The sequence below is a fragment of the Hirundo rustica genome, chromosome 11 (genome assembly GCF_015227805.2).
Source record: "Hirundo rustica isolate bHirRus1 chromosome 11, bHirRus1.pri.v3, whole genome shotgun sequence".
NCBI lineage: Eukaryota > Metazoa > Chordata > Aves > Passeriformes > Hirundinidae > Hirundo > Hirundo rustica.
In genome coordinates, this window is record NC_053460.1 from 3,031,054 (window position 1) to 3,045,598 (window position 14,545).

At 49.6% G+C, this 14,545-nt stretch overlaps 1 protein-coding gene across 4 annotated transcripts in view; it reads right to left on the bottom strand.

Moving 5' to 3' along the window:
- LOC120757968 (hepatocyte nuclear factor 4-beta-like) overlaps positions 1 to 14,545 on the bottom strand; it is a 32,467-nt gene that overhangs the window by 3,523 nt on the left and 14,399 nt on the right. For all 4 annotated transcript variants that reach the window (XM_040075715.2, XM_040075716.2, XM_058422050.1 and 1 more), the window contains 6 exons: positions 13,819 to 13,990; positions 11,865 to 11,959; positions 3,982 to 4,088; positions 2,804 to 2,959; positions 2,149 to 2,236; positions 1,243 to 1,395 (listed from right to left, as the gene is read on the bottom strand). In XM_040075715.2, the coding sequence (XP_039931649.1) occupies positions 1,243 to 1,395; positions 2,149 to 2,236; positions 2,804 to 2,959; positions 3,982 to 4,088; positions 11,865 to 11,959; positions 13,819 to 13,990 (771 nt within the window). The remainder of the gene's footprint in view (positions 1 to 1,242; positions 1,396 to 2,148; positions 2,237 to 2,803; positions 2,960 to 3,981; positions 4,089 to 11,864; positions 11,960 to 13,818; positions 13,991 to 14,545) is intronic.

Below are 14,545 nucleotides of genomic sequence, written 5' to 3' on the forward strand. Positions count from 1 at the left end.
CCTGTCTTTGACCTGTGGTCAATCCTTTTTTTCAAGGACCACTGGTCCAGCTTTGCTGAAGCAAATAAATTTGTCCCTGAGTCGGGTGAAGTGCTGGCATTGACAGCTTCCCACTCCTGCCTCTGCTGTTATCTAAACCTGAGATTTCTGGATCACTGCACCATTTCCTCCACTGTCTGCAAAGAATCCACAGGCACCACATTTTCGGGATTGTAGAGCCAAGAGATTAGATAAAGCGGTTAACAAATGATTGCGTGTCAGCAGGAAGCTCTGAGGACATTCCTGCTCGTTAGCATGGATGAACTTCACTTCTGGGGAGCTTCACACTTCCTCCTTCCAGCTGAAACCTCAGCAGCTCCTTGTCACATTGATCTAAAGCTGCAGGGAGACGCTGATCAGCTGAGAAGGTGATCTGTCAAAATCGATTTGATGAAAGCGCCCTTACTCTGTTCACAGCAGGCTTTGGTGAGCCAAAGCTCATCCTGGTCCTGAAGCTCCTGGATCTTGATTTTGAATCAGTGAATAGAGCAAAAACCCCAATAATTAATGGATGATACTGTGATTTCTCCATGGTAAAACACATTGTCTGGACTTGGGGTTGTTCTCCCGTCTCCCTGAGCTCCAGGGTGGTACCCACTGGAACCTGGGCCGAGGCAGAACCCCCTGTGCTTCTGGAATAAACACAGCAAAGCTTCAAAACTAACAGTTGTTTTCTCTGTGTCCCCCTGCTCTCCACCCTGTGGATCAGCCCTGCCCTGGCTTGCTGCTGGCTTCCAGCAAGATCCATTAGCAGATCCCTGCGATTTCTGGGCACTCTGAGCAGCCCAGCAGCTCGCTGTGGTTTTTGATGGCGCTCTCTGGACCCTTACGGATGCTCCTTGGCTCGCTGCTGCTTGTTTGGCTCACTTTGCTTTATACATAATTAATACAGGCATGTGTGTCCTTAATGATCATCTCCTGCTTTTCAGGCTGATGGGCTTTCCCAAAGCCAAGCTCCTGAAGCAGCCAAACTCCTCCAGGGCCTGCAGAGCCCTGCACATCAGCCTGGCTGGAGTTCATCCTTGCTAAGGAGTGAAACACTCAGGAACGGGTGACTTCTGACTTAAAACAGCCCTGCTGAGCATTTCTCATCACAGCAGGGGCGGGGTGAGATGTAGAGGGGTTCCAAGGGGTTTTCCTGGTTTTTGGAGAGCCCCCAGCTGCTCTGCAAGCCCCGTGCTTGGCAGTCAGCAGGAATCTCACCTGGGTCAAAGAAGATGATGGCTTTAAGGCAGGCGTACTCGTTGTCGTCGATCTGGATGTCCCGCAAGGGCTTCACCAACTCGTCCAAGATTCTGGTGGCCACACGAGCGATTTCCAGTTCAGGGCAGTGCATTGGGATGATGAAATCATTCCCTGGGAAGACAAGGGAAATTCCCCATCAGGTTTTGGCTCTGGTTCTGGTCTCGTCCAACAGCTATGCCAAGGAGGGTTGCCTGATAGTCCCAGTGCCATTTGCAGCGATTCCCAGTCTGCAGCTTTATCATCTGATCCACAAGTGAGAAGCAAGCCCTGGATCTCATCCCCTGCTCCTTATTTATCTCGGTTGCACGTCAGTGCACCCACACTGTGCCCACAGCCTGCTCCACGTTCTGCTCTGCTGTGCCCTCTGTTACGTCGAGCATCTGTTTGTGAGCAGTGTCGCACCTTTATTTTTGGTTTTCTTTTCTTAAACGAAGTTATCCCTCTCTCCTTTCTCTAATGTGAGCCTGTCAGGGTCACTATTCTTGTTTTTCCAAGAGCAATCCCACCTGTGGTGGCAGAGAGCTACATGGAAGGAAACACCTCTTTGCACTGTAATTTTTAATAGACATTTCTGCTGAGTTTTCGAGTATCTATACCCAAACACCTCATTGCAATTTCAGCTACAAAACCAAGACAACCCAGTTTGAGATGCCATTTCAATACTGGGGCTTTCTCATCCACAATTCCAAAGCGGTGAGGGAACAGTTATAAAAATCCCAGCGAATTCACTTGCCCCTTTTTACTCTCCTCTCCAGCACCATGTCTCCACCCAGATCTGGAGAGGGGCTTCCAGGGTTGCAGAATGCTTGGGAGTGACTTGGGAGGGGTGAATTATAAAAGCAGGAGTGTGTTTCACCACTTTACCTAATAGCAGGAAATCGGTGTAGGGTATGGACCTCTTGGCTACCCCCAGGAGCAGATGTTCCCCCGCGTGGGCTCTGAGCAAGGCAACCTGCAGGAGGCACAGGAGAAGGAAATAAGATTATATTGGAAAAGCAGAGAACGGAGTGCTGAGCTGTTGCTGTTTAATTAAGCCCCATTTGGCGTTTGCTTAGATCTGGCGGATCTACAGATAAAGTTCTGTTCGGGGCTAGAAAATATCGGTGTATGTTGGCTTTGAGAAGTGCTGCATTCGTGGCAAACTAGATGAGAAGCTGTTTTTAACTAAAAGAGCAAAGAGGGGCTTGAGAAATTTGAGTTCTTAGGAAATTAACAGATTGAATATTCAATTATTCAGTACCAATAAAGGCCAAATCAGAATTGCCTTGTAATTCAGAACTGCAGCGGCCTGACTCCAATCAGAATTTTTTTGACTGGATCTTGGTCGGAGTCACCAACTCTATATTTTAAGGGACTTTGGCCACTGAAGTTATTTTTAGTTGGTGCCTCTTTCTCTCCTGTTGTTTACAGCTCCTTGTAGGGTGATCTATATGTTAATGCCAGATTCTCCAGTGGAAGGTCCAGCTGGGAATTCCTTTCAGAGGCCGTGGATTTACCGGGAAGAGCCATTTGATTTTACCTGGTCGTCCAGGGGGAGCTCACAAAAGGCCGGGATGTATTTTGCCCATTCCACCAGCACCAGGAGCTGCTGTTTCATGGATTCGCACACGTCGCTGATGGTGGCAATCTTCTTCATGGCAATGTCTGTGCTGTGCACGGGGCTCAGGGATAAATACTGAAACACAAACCAGCCAGCTGTGCTTGGACCGGACCCACGCCCTCTCATCACCCTCCGCAGCAGCGATTCATCCCATCGGGGCTCTGAGAAGATGCTCCCGTTGTGGTTGGACCCTTGCACTCGCCTGTGTCCGACTCACAGCCCGTGGAGCAGCTTCCACGAGGTGGTGCTCAGCCCCAACACACACCCAGCTCTCCTCCTCCTCCTCCTCCTCCTTCCCCGCTCTCCGCTGGCTCAGGACAAAATCAACATTCCCATTCCTCACAGGAGCCACCAATCCCTCCAGCCAGCCAAATCCATGAAATGCATCCAGCTTTTCTCCCCCAAGTCGCCGTCAGGGACACAAAACTCCCTTTTTGATCTCTAAAGGGGCTGCGTGGCAGGGAGAGGGTTAAAAAACCCATAATTTTTGAAAAGGAAGTGGGCTCATTGCTGTGTGTAATGTGCAACATCTGGGCCGTGTGTTTCAGCGGAGAAAGGGCATTTGCATAAGAATTTAAAAGACGCACAGGGTGAAATTAATGGTGGAGCATGAAATAAAAAAGCAATCAGCGTCAGCTGAAGCCCAGAGGATTTGTTCCTGTTATTTTTCTGCCCTAAAATTGTTATCTTGATAAAGAAGTTATGAGGAAAGATGCAATCAACTGGAATATTATGTTTGGAGCAGGACAAAGTGTGCAGCAAGGAAGGACAAAATTCTGTGTGAATGCAGTGAGATTTTAGGGGGGCAGCAACAATTTAGGCTGGAGGAATAGGGGACCTGGGCTCTGCAACACCCCTCAGCCCTTGGAATTCTGGCTTTCTGTCTCCCACCAAAGGTTGCACTGCTCCCTCCAGGATGTATTGCCTTGATAATGGATTTTTCCCATCTGCTTTTGGATATTTTGCACTTTCTTCCCTGTGGGTTTGTGCTGGAGCCATCCAAGGGCAGAAAAACCATCCAGCCCTGGTTGGTTCAGCAGGCTGGAATTGCTGAGGGCCACGGCCCCGTTTGGGGGGGCTCTCCCCACGTGTCCTACCTGCTGTGCCATGGCCTCAGCCTGAGTGAGGATGTTGATGGAGAGAGAGCCATTGTCCTCGTAGCTGCTCCTGCGGACGCTGATCCTGTCACGCTCGTTCTGCACAGCTGAAATGAGACAGAGGTGCTTGTGTCAGTGAGAAAGTCTCAGTGCTTGTGGAAGCGAGACAATCCCAGTGCTTGTGCCAGTGAGAAACTCTCAGTGCTTGTGGAAGCGAGACAATCCCAGTGCTTGTGCCAGTGAGAAACTCTCAGTGCTTGTGTCAGTGAGAAAGTCTCAGTGCTTGTGTCAGTGAGAAACTCTCAGTGCTTGTGGAAGCGAGACAATCCCAGTGCTTGTGCCAGTGAGAAATTCCCCCCCTGAACAGTGGCTGCTGCTCCTTTTGGTCCCCAAAGCAGGAGTGGATGGGGCTTTGCCCCTGCAAGACCCTCCACTGCTGTTGGATGTTGGAATTCCTGCAAGACCCTCCACTGTTGTGGGATATTGGAATAAACAGGCTCTGGGGAGGGAAAAAATGCCGCCTCAGAAGGAGAAGACCAAGCAGAAGAGGGAGATGAGGCCCTTTGGGGATCAGAGCAACACCCATGGGATATTTGCTGGTCCCCTACTGGATTTCATGCAACTCAGGGGGAATTTAGGGATTGGTGTCACCTCTCTCCACCTGGCTGTGCTCCCCCACTGCTGGTGCCCTGGCCTTTGGTTTCCTTTCTGCCATGGCTGCACTGAGAGCTCCTGTGCTGAGCCCCTGATGCAGCAGGATGCTCCTGGGGCTGCACCTCATCTCATGGCAGTGCTGGAAAAGCATCTGTGATCCCACCTCAGAGCAGCCTTGGAACATCTCCCGGCCCTGAGGCATGGCAGGCAGTGATCCCAGGGGACATCATCACTCAGGGGACACAGAAGGAGTCACTCCATGAAGGAAGCTCAAAGGAAAGGAAGTTTAAATCCACTGAGCCCCACTTAAAGCCATTCCCTCAGTGTTGCCCATCAAGCAGCTGATTTTAGAGAGCCTGACACCCCAGAGCAGTGACAGATAAAGACAGCACCAACCCGGGGTTTGTCACCAGCAGCAGTGACAGATAAAGACAGCACCAACCCGGGGTTTGTCACCAGCAGCAGTGACAGATAAAGACAGCACCAACCCGGGGTTTGTCACCAGCCCTGCCGGTGCAAATCCCTGCTGAAAACCAGCTCAGTGTCCTGAACTGGCAATAACAGCAACCCCACAGACCTCGGACATGCCGCAGGGACCACAGCAGAGTGAAGATCAGCCCAGACCCTTTGCTGCACATGCCACAGTGAATTGGTAAAAACCCACTGATTTCTGAGGCCCATTCCACCCTTTACACCATCTTTTTCCCCGGAGTACGAGCCACATCCAGCCTCGTGCCCCACCAGCCCTGCACAGGGAGCAGAAGTCAGGGACTGCACTTCAGCAGATTATTTTTGCAACACGGCCCCTAAGACCTGACTCACCTCCACTGCAGCCACCCAGTGAAACAGCAGCAGGGAAAAAAGGAGGGTTTAGACTCAACCCAACCTGGTTTCAGTGTCGGATTCTCCCCCGAGCCCTCTTGCCTCTGTCCAGCAGCTGGGGGCTGGGGGAAGGAGCCTGAACACCCTCAGAGTTTCCCTGGCAGCTCACAGGTCTTGGCTCACAAACAGCTCGGGAAGGCACCTGTCGTGTCCTTAAAGCAGAGGGAGCAGGAAGGTTTAGCACGTGGTGATAGTGCAGCACATCCCTCCTCCTTCATCCAGCAATCCCAGACTCCTTTCGCTTTTTTTGGGAGGGAATTTCTCAAACAGAGCTGCCAAAGCACAACTCACGCTGTGCTTTAACCCCTTGAGTGTAGAACACCGTGGGTTTGTCTCAAAAGTGGCCACTGGAGAAGATTTTTCCAGCCGTTTTTCTTTTTTCCCTTTCTGCAGAATCAGCAGAGTTATTTTGCCATCATTCTTTTGAGTGTGCCTCACTACCGGGTCTTGCTTTAGAGCATCAGGACTCATTCCTGAGAATGCATGCAAAGGAATAAAGTGGGCACTGCTCTACACAGTGTGAGGGAAGGTGTTTGGTTTTTTTTCCTGCCAGCTCATGTCCCACCACTGCTCTGTTTTCCTAACCAGCCTCTGATGAGGGGCCAACAAAGCGAAAGGTCAGAAAACAAGCACCAGTGACAAAAATCGATGTCTCCCCTTATCGACAGGAGTGCAGTGTTTGTTTTCCAAGATCTGGGGCTCAGCCTTGCTGTCAGTCAGGATCAGCTTGTGGGGATCTGACTTTGTACCTCAGAGCCAGCCTTGCCTGCAAGGTGCATCCATTTCTGAGATGTGCCACACCCAGACAAGTTCCTGGAGCATTTTCAGGCTATGGACACTACAGAGAGGCAATTTGTCATCAGTTTAGAGGAAAAAACAACACAGCTCTTGGGAGGCTCTGCTAACCCTCCTTAGACAGCAGCACAAGTTTCCCTGAGCATGAGGGGAGAGTCAGCCTGAAGGTGGTTATAGGAACCATGAACTTGACACTTCATGGGTTATATTGGTCCGCCAGAAAGGTGAGTGGCAGCATCCATCACCCAGGAGAAACCAGCCTGACCCAATCTGAGTCACCACTGGCTCTTTTGTAAAATCTCCATCCAAGGTTCTACACCTGGATTTATTGCAGATACTGCCCCACAGGCTCTCAGGGTGGGGCTCTCTGCCTACTTACAAAGAAAAGGGACAAGCTTTCTCCTTCTACTTACAAGAAAAGGGACAAGTTTTCTCCTACTTACAAGAAAAGGGACAAGTCTTGCCTTTCCAATCGAGTTACACGTCTGACTTGATGTAAATCCTGCAGCCCCAGGCAGACCTGGTCCCCGTGACAGACTCCTTTAAGAAACCTCAGCCTGTTTTTCCCCTGGAGTCTTTTTATGGCACATATTTTAGTGCTTCCCTCATGCTCTGATAAGCTCAATCTTCCCGTGGAAGTGGATGGCACAGAGCGACTTTCTCAAGGTGATTTGGGTGTTATCGCCGAAAGCACCCAAGATGCGATGGAATTAGATACAAAAGGGAGTTAATGTTTCACCTGCCACAAAAATTAATCTATTACTGTGCAATGATTATATTGCTGTATTTATTGTGTTTGTGAAAGGGAAGGGACAGGTCACTCCTGGTGAGGCAGTGGGAGTGCTCGAGGGATGTGCTGGCCCTGGGGGTGCTGGGCTCAGGTGTGATCTTGGCTTTGCTGTCAAAAAAACCCCTCAACAAACCCGCAGGAAGGACTAAAAAACCCAGGGCTGAGCCCTTCTGTCTCCTAGGGGCTGCTGTTTCCAGAAGTGCCTGGCAAAATCTTTGCTCCCTGTTCTTTTCCCGCCTCTAATCCTCTCCTCTGCACATTCCCAAAGCCAGGAAACACCACAAAGCACACCCAGCCCTGCAAGAAGGGACGTCAGCGGTGTGAGTCCCCAGGATGGTGCTGGCCAGGGACACTGTGGCCCCAGGCTGGGCTTTCCCACAGGGAAAGGGGAGAGAGGGCAGAACGATGCTCGAGTCTCCCTCCAGGGATTTGTCCCTGGCTACAGCATGTCCTGGCTGTGGGAAGAGGATGGGAAAACAAACACGATCTCTGTGTGACGCAGGGGAGCCCTCAGAAGGGTTCTGTCACTCAGGGCAAGGCTGGACACTCTGTCTGGAGCTCGGGGAAAGCAGCGCTGTGTCTGTGGGACTGCAGCAAGCCTCTGCTTCCCAAACTGTCCTTGCTGCCTCACCATGCAGGGCCAGAGCCCGGGATGAGGAACCTCCAGTAAATGGGGCACAGGCACTGGCTGGGAGAGCAACAAACCAGAAATTTTCCACAGCAGCTGCGGAGGTTCAAGCTTTGCCTACACGGGAATTACTGTTTCCATCATTATTCCACTAAAAGCAGCCTCAGTTAAAGCTGCTGGGGTTGGAAATGTGGTGATAAATGGCACAGAGGGAGCAGGAGGAGGGAGGTCCCTGCGCGCTGCGCTCAACAGTGTTTCTGTCTTCACCGACAGATTTACTCCTCCTGCTGCCTGATTAATTTATATCCACAAATAATCTTTTTTCCCTGAGCTACCTTGGATTTTGTAGGTGTGGTGTGTTTTATTCGCAAATAAATCCCAGTGGTACATGTACATTTAATCCTTTCATGGGCTTGTGGGCTGATTTATGACTGCTGAAGGTAGAGAAGATCCTTTATCTTTCCCATCCTTCTTTGCAATAAACGGCAGTCCCAGCCTTCTGAAAGCTGGCAGAAGAAATGTGCAAACAAAAGGTATGAAACAAGGTAGAGGCCCTGTGAAGCACTAATAAAACTGTCCTATAAACCTGTCCAATTTCACAATAATAAATAAAGAAAAGCCTCAAACCCTCTCTCTAACTCTCCCCCCTCCTTACTGTCACAGCAGTAAGCAATACAACAATTCTTTTTACTTCTGCATAAAACTGAAGAAGTTCATGCACATTCATAAATTACTTTGAAGGGGATGAGAGGTTAAATATTAACCCCTCTTTTTGGTTTTTTTTGCCCACCAGCAAACTGAATCCTGACAGCGCAGTGCTAGCATCTCAAAAGGCTTCCAGGTTTTCAGGCACTCACCTCTGAGTGAGGAGATGCCCTGGCTCACTTGAGAAATCACACGCTGCTGATTTATTCCAGGTTAAACATGATCTCAGGGAGGTGCTAAAAATAGAATCCTGCTGTTTTCTTTGGGTGTTTGAGTACCTGGTGTTCTACTCAGCCACTGATGCTGCAGTGACCAAAATCCCGTCTGGTGGCATTGTGCAAGACAATAGAAATCGAACCTCCTGAGCCAACAGAGAAAGTCAGGGGTAACAGCCAGAAAATCCCCAAAACATCCAGACAAACCTCTGGCACGGTCCCAGCCTTAACCCCAGCACAAGAATAAAGGAGTGAATCTCCTGTAAAAATCTTAGATCCCGATCATAGAGGTGCTTAGGACAGAAGAGGGTTTTCTTTCGTTCAGGCAAGGCTTTCCATCTCCCCTCGTCCTAACTTTAATGGTTGCTACTAAAGTGGGCCATTGGTACCAAAAATGCAATTTGGATAGGAGTGATTCTGAGCTATTTTCTAGGAAATCTGGGAACTGGACTTTCCACAAGACTCAAGCTTTGTCCCTTCCCTGCTCTCGTTAGTGATGATGGAACCTGGATCCCATCTCAATTCAAGCCCAAAATTGTGGGGGTCTTGTGTAAGGCAGTCTTGCTCCTTCCTGAATCTAAGATTGAATTCAGGCTGTACAAATACCAGGCAGTCTAAAGATCCTACAGGTTAATTTTCTCAGCCATTCCCTGGGGAGCCTCTTCAGTGCCCCACCACCCTCTGGGGGAGGGAACTTTTCCTAATCTTCAACCTAAACCTCCTCTAACACAGTTTAAATCCCACAGTCCCAGGCAGACCTGGCCTCTATGTAGCTCAGGTATTTGTATTATATGGCTTTCTCCTTAGGGAGAAAGTTTCCTTCTACCAGACTACACAGTTCCTTGTAATTCCTTATCCACTAGAAAAGTTTCCAAAAAAGAGGTGGGGGAGCAGGGAGGGGAGAGAGAGAGAGAGAAAAAGAAATATCCAAACGTGTCACATCACATCTTACAACACAGGAAGATTGGAGAAAAAAAAGCAAAACCTCCTCTTGATCCAAAATTCCCGTTTATCAGTTAGTTTTGCCAGGGAACAGCAAGTTCCCCGAGGCTGTGCACGCAGACACTGAGCAGTGGGTCAGTGGGGCACGGGTGACACAGCCCCGCTGACCCCACCCCAGGTGTATTGTCACAGCCAGCCTGGGAAAAGGATCATTTCCAGCTTCTTCTCCTCTGCTGTGGGTAAACAATGCTGTTACCACACCCTGGAAACTCTGACTGCCGTTATGAGGGCTGGCCCTGAAGGAATGTGCCAGGGAAAGAGGGTTGTGCCAGTGCTGGGACACAGAGAGTGGTGAGTGTGGATGTCACTGCTGCCACCTCCCAACACGAACTGCTGCACGCCCCAAAAGGTTTTGTACAAATATTTGGACGCTCCAATAGCGCTCCATCCGAGACATGGCTTCTCCTTTTCCCTAACTCTTCGCAATACTGTTTAATATTAATCTAGAACCACCCAAAAGCAAATAGCTGTGTTCTTTTCGTGCACACAGTTGTGCAAGAACTTTTCTTTCCCAGTCCTGCACATGTGCTCGGCACAGAGCTCTGGTCAGCTAAGCCAATTTCTGCACAGCAGTTGCTCAAGGTGCTTTAAAATCTTCCTTGCCAAACACAGGAGCATTTTCCGAGTGCACAACCTGACTGCACTCATAAAAAGTTTCAAGGAATGTGACGATGTGGAACTCGAAATGAGTCATCCCCCATCAAGCTGCACTCAGTGATGGAGGCATGAGCCAAGCTTTTATAACTTTTACCATAAAAACCAATAAAAATCATGCTTCAGCTCAAAGAATAGATCTGATAACCAGATTTCAGCCTTTCCAAGCAGCGCAGTTTGCTGCATCGGCAGTTGGCTTTATCCCATCTAGAACTGACCAGATCAGCTTCAATTTGATCTTTATTAATCTGAGCTCTATTTATTTTTCCATCTGCTGTATTTACTCCATTTCTCCTAAATTAAACCAGCCGGCATTTTTGCTCCATCCATGACTTACGCCAGATTTCAAGACACCCTTCTTCTCCAGGAAAACATATGGCCAGAACATCGGAAAGATCATTTCACCACCAGTAAAATCTTGTTAATTACCAGAAATAGATGACAAATTTCCCCTTGGGTTCAGTGGGGCCACATTTCCACCCCTTGGGTGAACTTGGTGACATGGAAAGAAACTTCTGAACTCATTTCTACCTCTGTCAACTTTTAGCTGCCAGTAGGTTGGGAAACAGCACAAATGAAGGGTGGAGAGCGTGAAGCCATCCCCCAACAACCTGTACCTGGGGTGAGTTGGGCCCCCATTTTGTCAGGCACTCAGTGGACAAGGACAATCACAGTAAAACAGGATCATCCACGCTCTCCCAGCATGCAGAGCCAGAGACCAGAAGGGCTGTGATCGATCCCAGACTTCCCCAGGGAAGCTGTAGGCACAGGTTAACAGAAATGGGATTTTGTTTTTCCTTGCAGAGCATTAGGCACTATGGCAGTATTTCCTTTAGAAAGGGCACATCCTGATGGTCCCTGGCACCCAAACCTACAATTCTCCACCTCCTCAATACAAACAATGGGAGATGCAGCAAATGGTGTTGGCCAATGTGGGGTTGTCCCTTCATTGCGGGTGGTGGCCCCACAGTCACCCCATCACCAGCAGCATGACCATGGGTTTGGTCTGAGTCATGTCCCCTCTTGGGGTACATGAGTCAGCTGTGGGGGACACATGAGTCACCCAGCTCTGCCCTGTGCCACCGAGGAGAGGCTCCCCCTCCTTAAGGCTCTGTGCTCAGGCTGTACCTTGCCCTCGCACGCAGCTACGTGGGCAGCAGCCGAGCCAGCCACGCCACCTGAAGCAGCAAACTGATGGCATTTATGAGGTTGGAGGTGGCAGATCCTCACTGAGATTGGCACAGGTGGGATTAGGAGTCACACTGATGGATATGGAGAGAGGAAATTGCTGTTGTAAAGCGCTTAGAGACCAAATAAGCCTTGAGGAAGCCCATCCCTTTCCCAGGACTAAAAGACCAGCCTCACAGAATGGGTGAATAATGTCACTGGGCTCACTGAAATTGAGATAAAATGGCAAATGGGGCTTTCAGCTGCAACAAAAAATATCTCTCTGTGACACACAATCATCATCTCTCCAGCCAGTGCTGATGCTGCTCCCCACCATGCTCTGCAGTGGAGCAGGGCCTAAGGAAGGTTTGAAAAGACTCTCTGCACCCACCTTCTTTCTTCATGCCAGCTCTGAAGCACTTCTTCAGCCTGCAGTACCTGCACTGGTTCCTCTTGTCTTTGTCTATCACACACTGTCGGTTGAACCTGGAAGGAGATGGGAAACACAACATGGAGCAACCAGCCTGGCATCTGGGACCCCCTCCCCCTGAGCAGCCCCAAATACAGCCCCAGACCTCCCTGAGCTCCACACTTCATGATCCTAGGGGAGAGCCAAAGGTTTGCTAGAAATGGATTGAGTCAACGTTGGCTTGGCCCAGCTCCTCCTCTTCCTCACCGCCACTCCCGCCGGCTGGGAGCGCAGACCACCCACCCTGCAGGGATCGGGATGGGTTTGGCTGTGAAAACATGTCTGCGACTCAAGCTGTGCTCTGCTAGGAGCTCCACCTCCCATTTCCAGACAGTTTTTGGGTGTTCAGCGCTGGGGTTTGTCTGATTTCACTTGTTAACTATTCTACGATTTGCGTAGAAGAGGATGCGTTGTGGGCCACGAGCCCATTGGGTCTGCGGCCTTGTCTGAGGCCCATGGCCTCCTGATTCCTCCTCCTTTCAATGGGGATTTAGGAGCCCTTGTGCTGTTCCAGGGGTGGCCCACGCAGGCTTGGCAGCTCGCCCCATGGTGTGTGAAACAATGGAAGGGGAATCTTCCAGGCAGAGAGGAAATGAGTTGAGTTGCTCCAGGACCATCAGGTTGTAAAAGCTGAGGCACTTTCCCAGACTGGTGAAAAGCCAAAGGTACAAAGGCCCAAAGACTTTCAGAGGAATTCATGTCTGCCATAAGCAGAGCTCTGAGCTGGGCTGAGCTCACCAAATAAGGGCTTGCACACAAGCTTGGCTTCAGTGCTGTGGATCTTCCCTGAGCTGCCAAATAACACAGAGATTCATGGATTCCTGGGGAGAGGCAACAACTCTGCTCCCAGGAGATCGACAGCTAAAGAAACCAGCAGTAGAGTTCATCTCCTCCTGCAGGAATCCCACAGTTCATGGGATGGGCTCTGTGTAGGTGGACACTGCTCTCACCTCAGGTGTCTTTCACTGGTGTGTTCTGGAGTGATAAGGGCAACAGGAACATTTTGTACAAATAGGGTGACTCGCTTTAGAAAAATTTGGAATGTCCTTAGAGGAGGTAAAGTTTTGGAACAGAAAGAAAACTTCCAGGTTTTAACTAGAAGTGAAGGGCTTAAGTGTATTCAGGTTTGGGATTTCTTTCCATTTTCTCCTGTGCTAAAATAAATATCATTTTTCTAAGGCCAATCAAGATAGCAGCTTTATAATTTATATCCTCCTCCTGGCAAAAAACCTCTCTCAAATGTTTGCCAAAGTGGTTGTGAATCATCTTTGGTCCACACTTATTTCTCAGAATATTCATAAAATCATCACTGATAAGTCAGTGTACATAATTTATTGTATTTCAAAACAAGAACGGAGAAGCTGTGAGAGGGATTTGGAGATGACAGATTCTTGGATGCCTGCTGTTTTTTACTGGGAAAAGCAAGAAAGATGAAATCTCTGGAGCTTTGGTCCTTTGCCACCTTGGCTTCCCCTTGCTGGGCTGTGACGAGGTCATGGTGTCACTCCACACTCAGGGTCTGTACTGATGTATTTTACGCAACAGTCAAACCTCAGGCTTTAGGTTGCACTCGAGGATCTCAAAGGTCTTTTCCAACCTAGTTCATTCTGTGATTCTCAGGTCTATGAGTTTCCCGATTTACACCATGAGGAAAGCAGTGATGGTGACTTCACTCAATACGTTGCTCAGCGCCGCAGATGTTCTCAGGGTCCAAATGAGATAGGACTGAGTTTACCCCTTGTAACTCAAACTGCAGTCCTACTGGTGGCTTCCACGGTGTGGCAGCTTGGCATTTGAGACACGATCCCCTGATACCCACCCCAAATCATTTCCCCCATCCATAAATCACGTCTATGAACTGCTGAAATCCCGGTACCTGCAGGAGTAGACGTGGTTCTTGCGGACGCTCCTCCTGAAGAAGCCTTTGCAGCCGTCACAGCTGGAGGCCCCGTAGTGCTTGCCGGTGGCCCTGTCCCCGCAGATGGAGCACAGGGAGCTGACCCCATTGGGGAGCAGGTTGGTGTTTGCTGACTCAGCTGAGATGGCCTCTGTGGGCAGAGAACAGGGACGGTTAGAGCTCCCTGTGGTGGAAACCTCAGAGTTTATGGTGTCTTGGATTACAATGCAACACGTATTCCATTCCCAATCTGTTGAAACTGGTTGAAGAGGTGTTTTTCTTTATCTCATAACTCAGGGGGGGGAGCGCCGCGGGGCAGGTGTGTTCTGTTAATGGCCCGGCTGTTAAAACCAGCTGGGGCAGTGTTCTTTATCTCTTCCAGGACCCATCCTTCCTCCAGGGGATATCTGCTGTTAATGGGCCATCCAGTCTCACTGTATGACTGATACAATTACATCATCCCACTGGGAGATGCTCCACCCAGAGGGAGGAGCCCAGCATTCCTACCTGGATAAAACCTGAGATTTGGAACAGCAGGACAGTCTGTTTGCACTGAGGAAAACCAGACCCATCTCACCACCACTGGACCCTTCTACAGGATCATCTCTACTCCAACAGAACCACATCTGTCACTCCAGAAAGACTTGATAGGGCTATTACCAACACCCTGACAAACTGACTCTGTCAGTGGTTTTGGGGGTTTTTT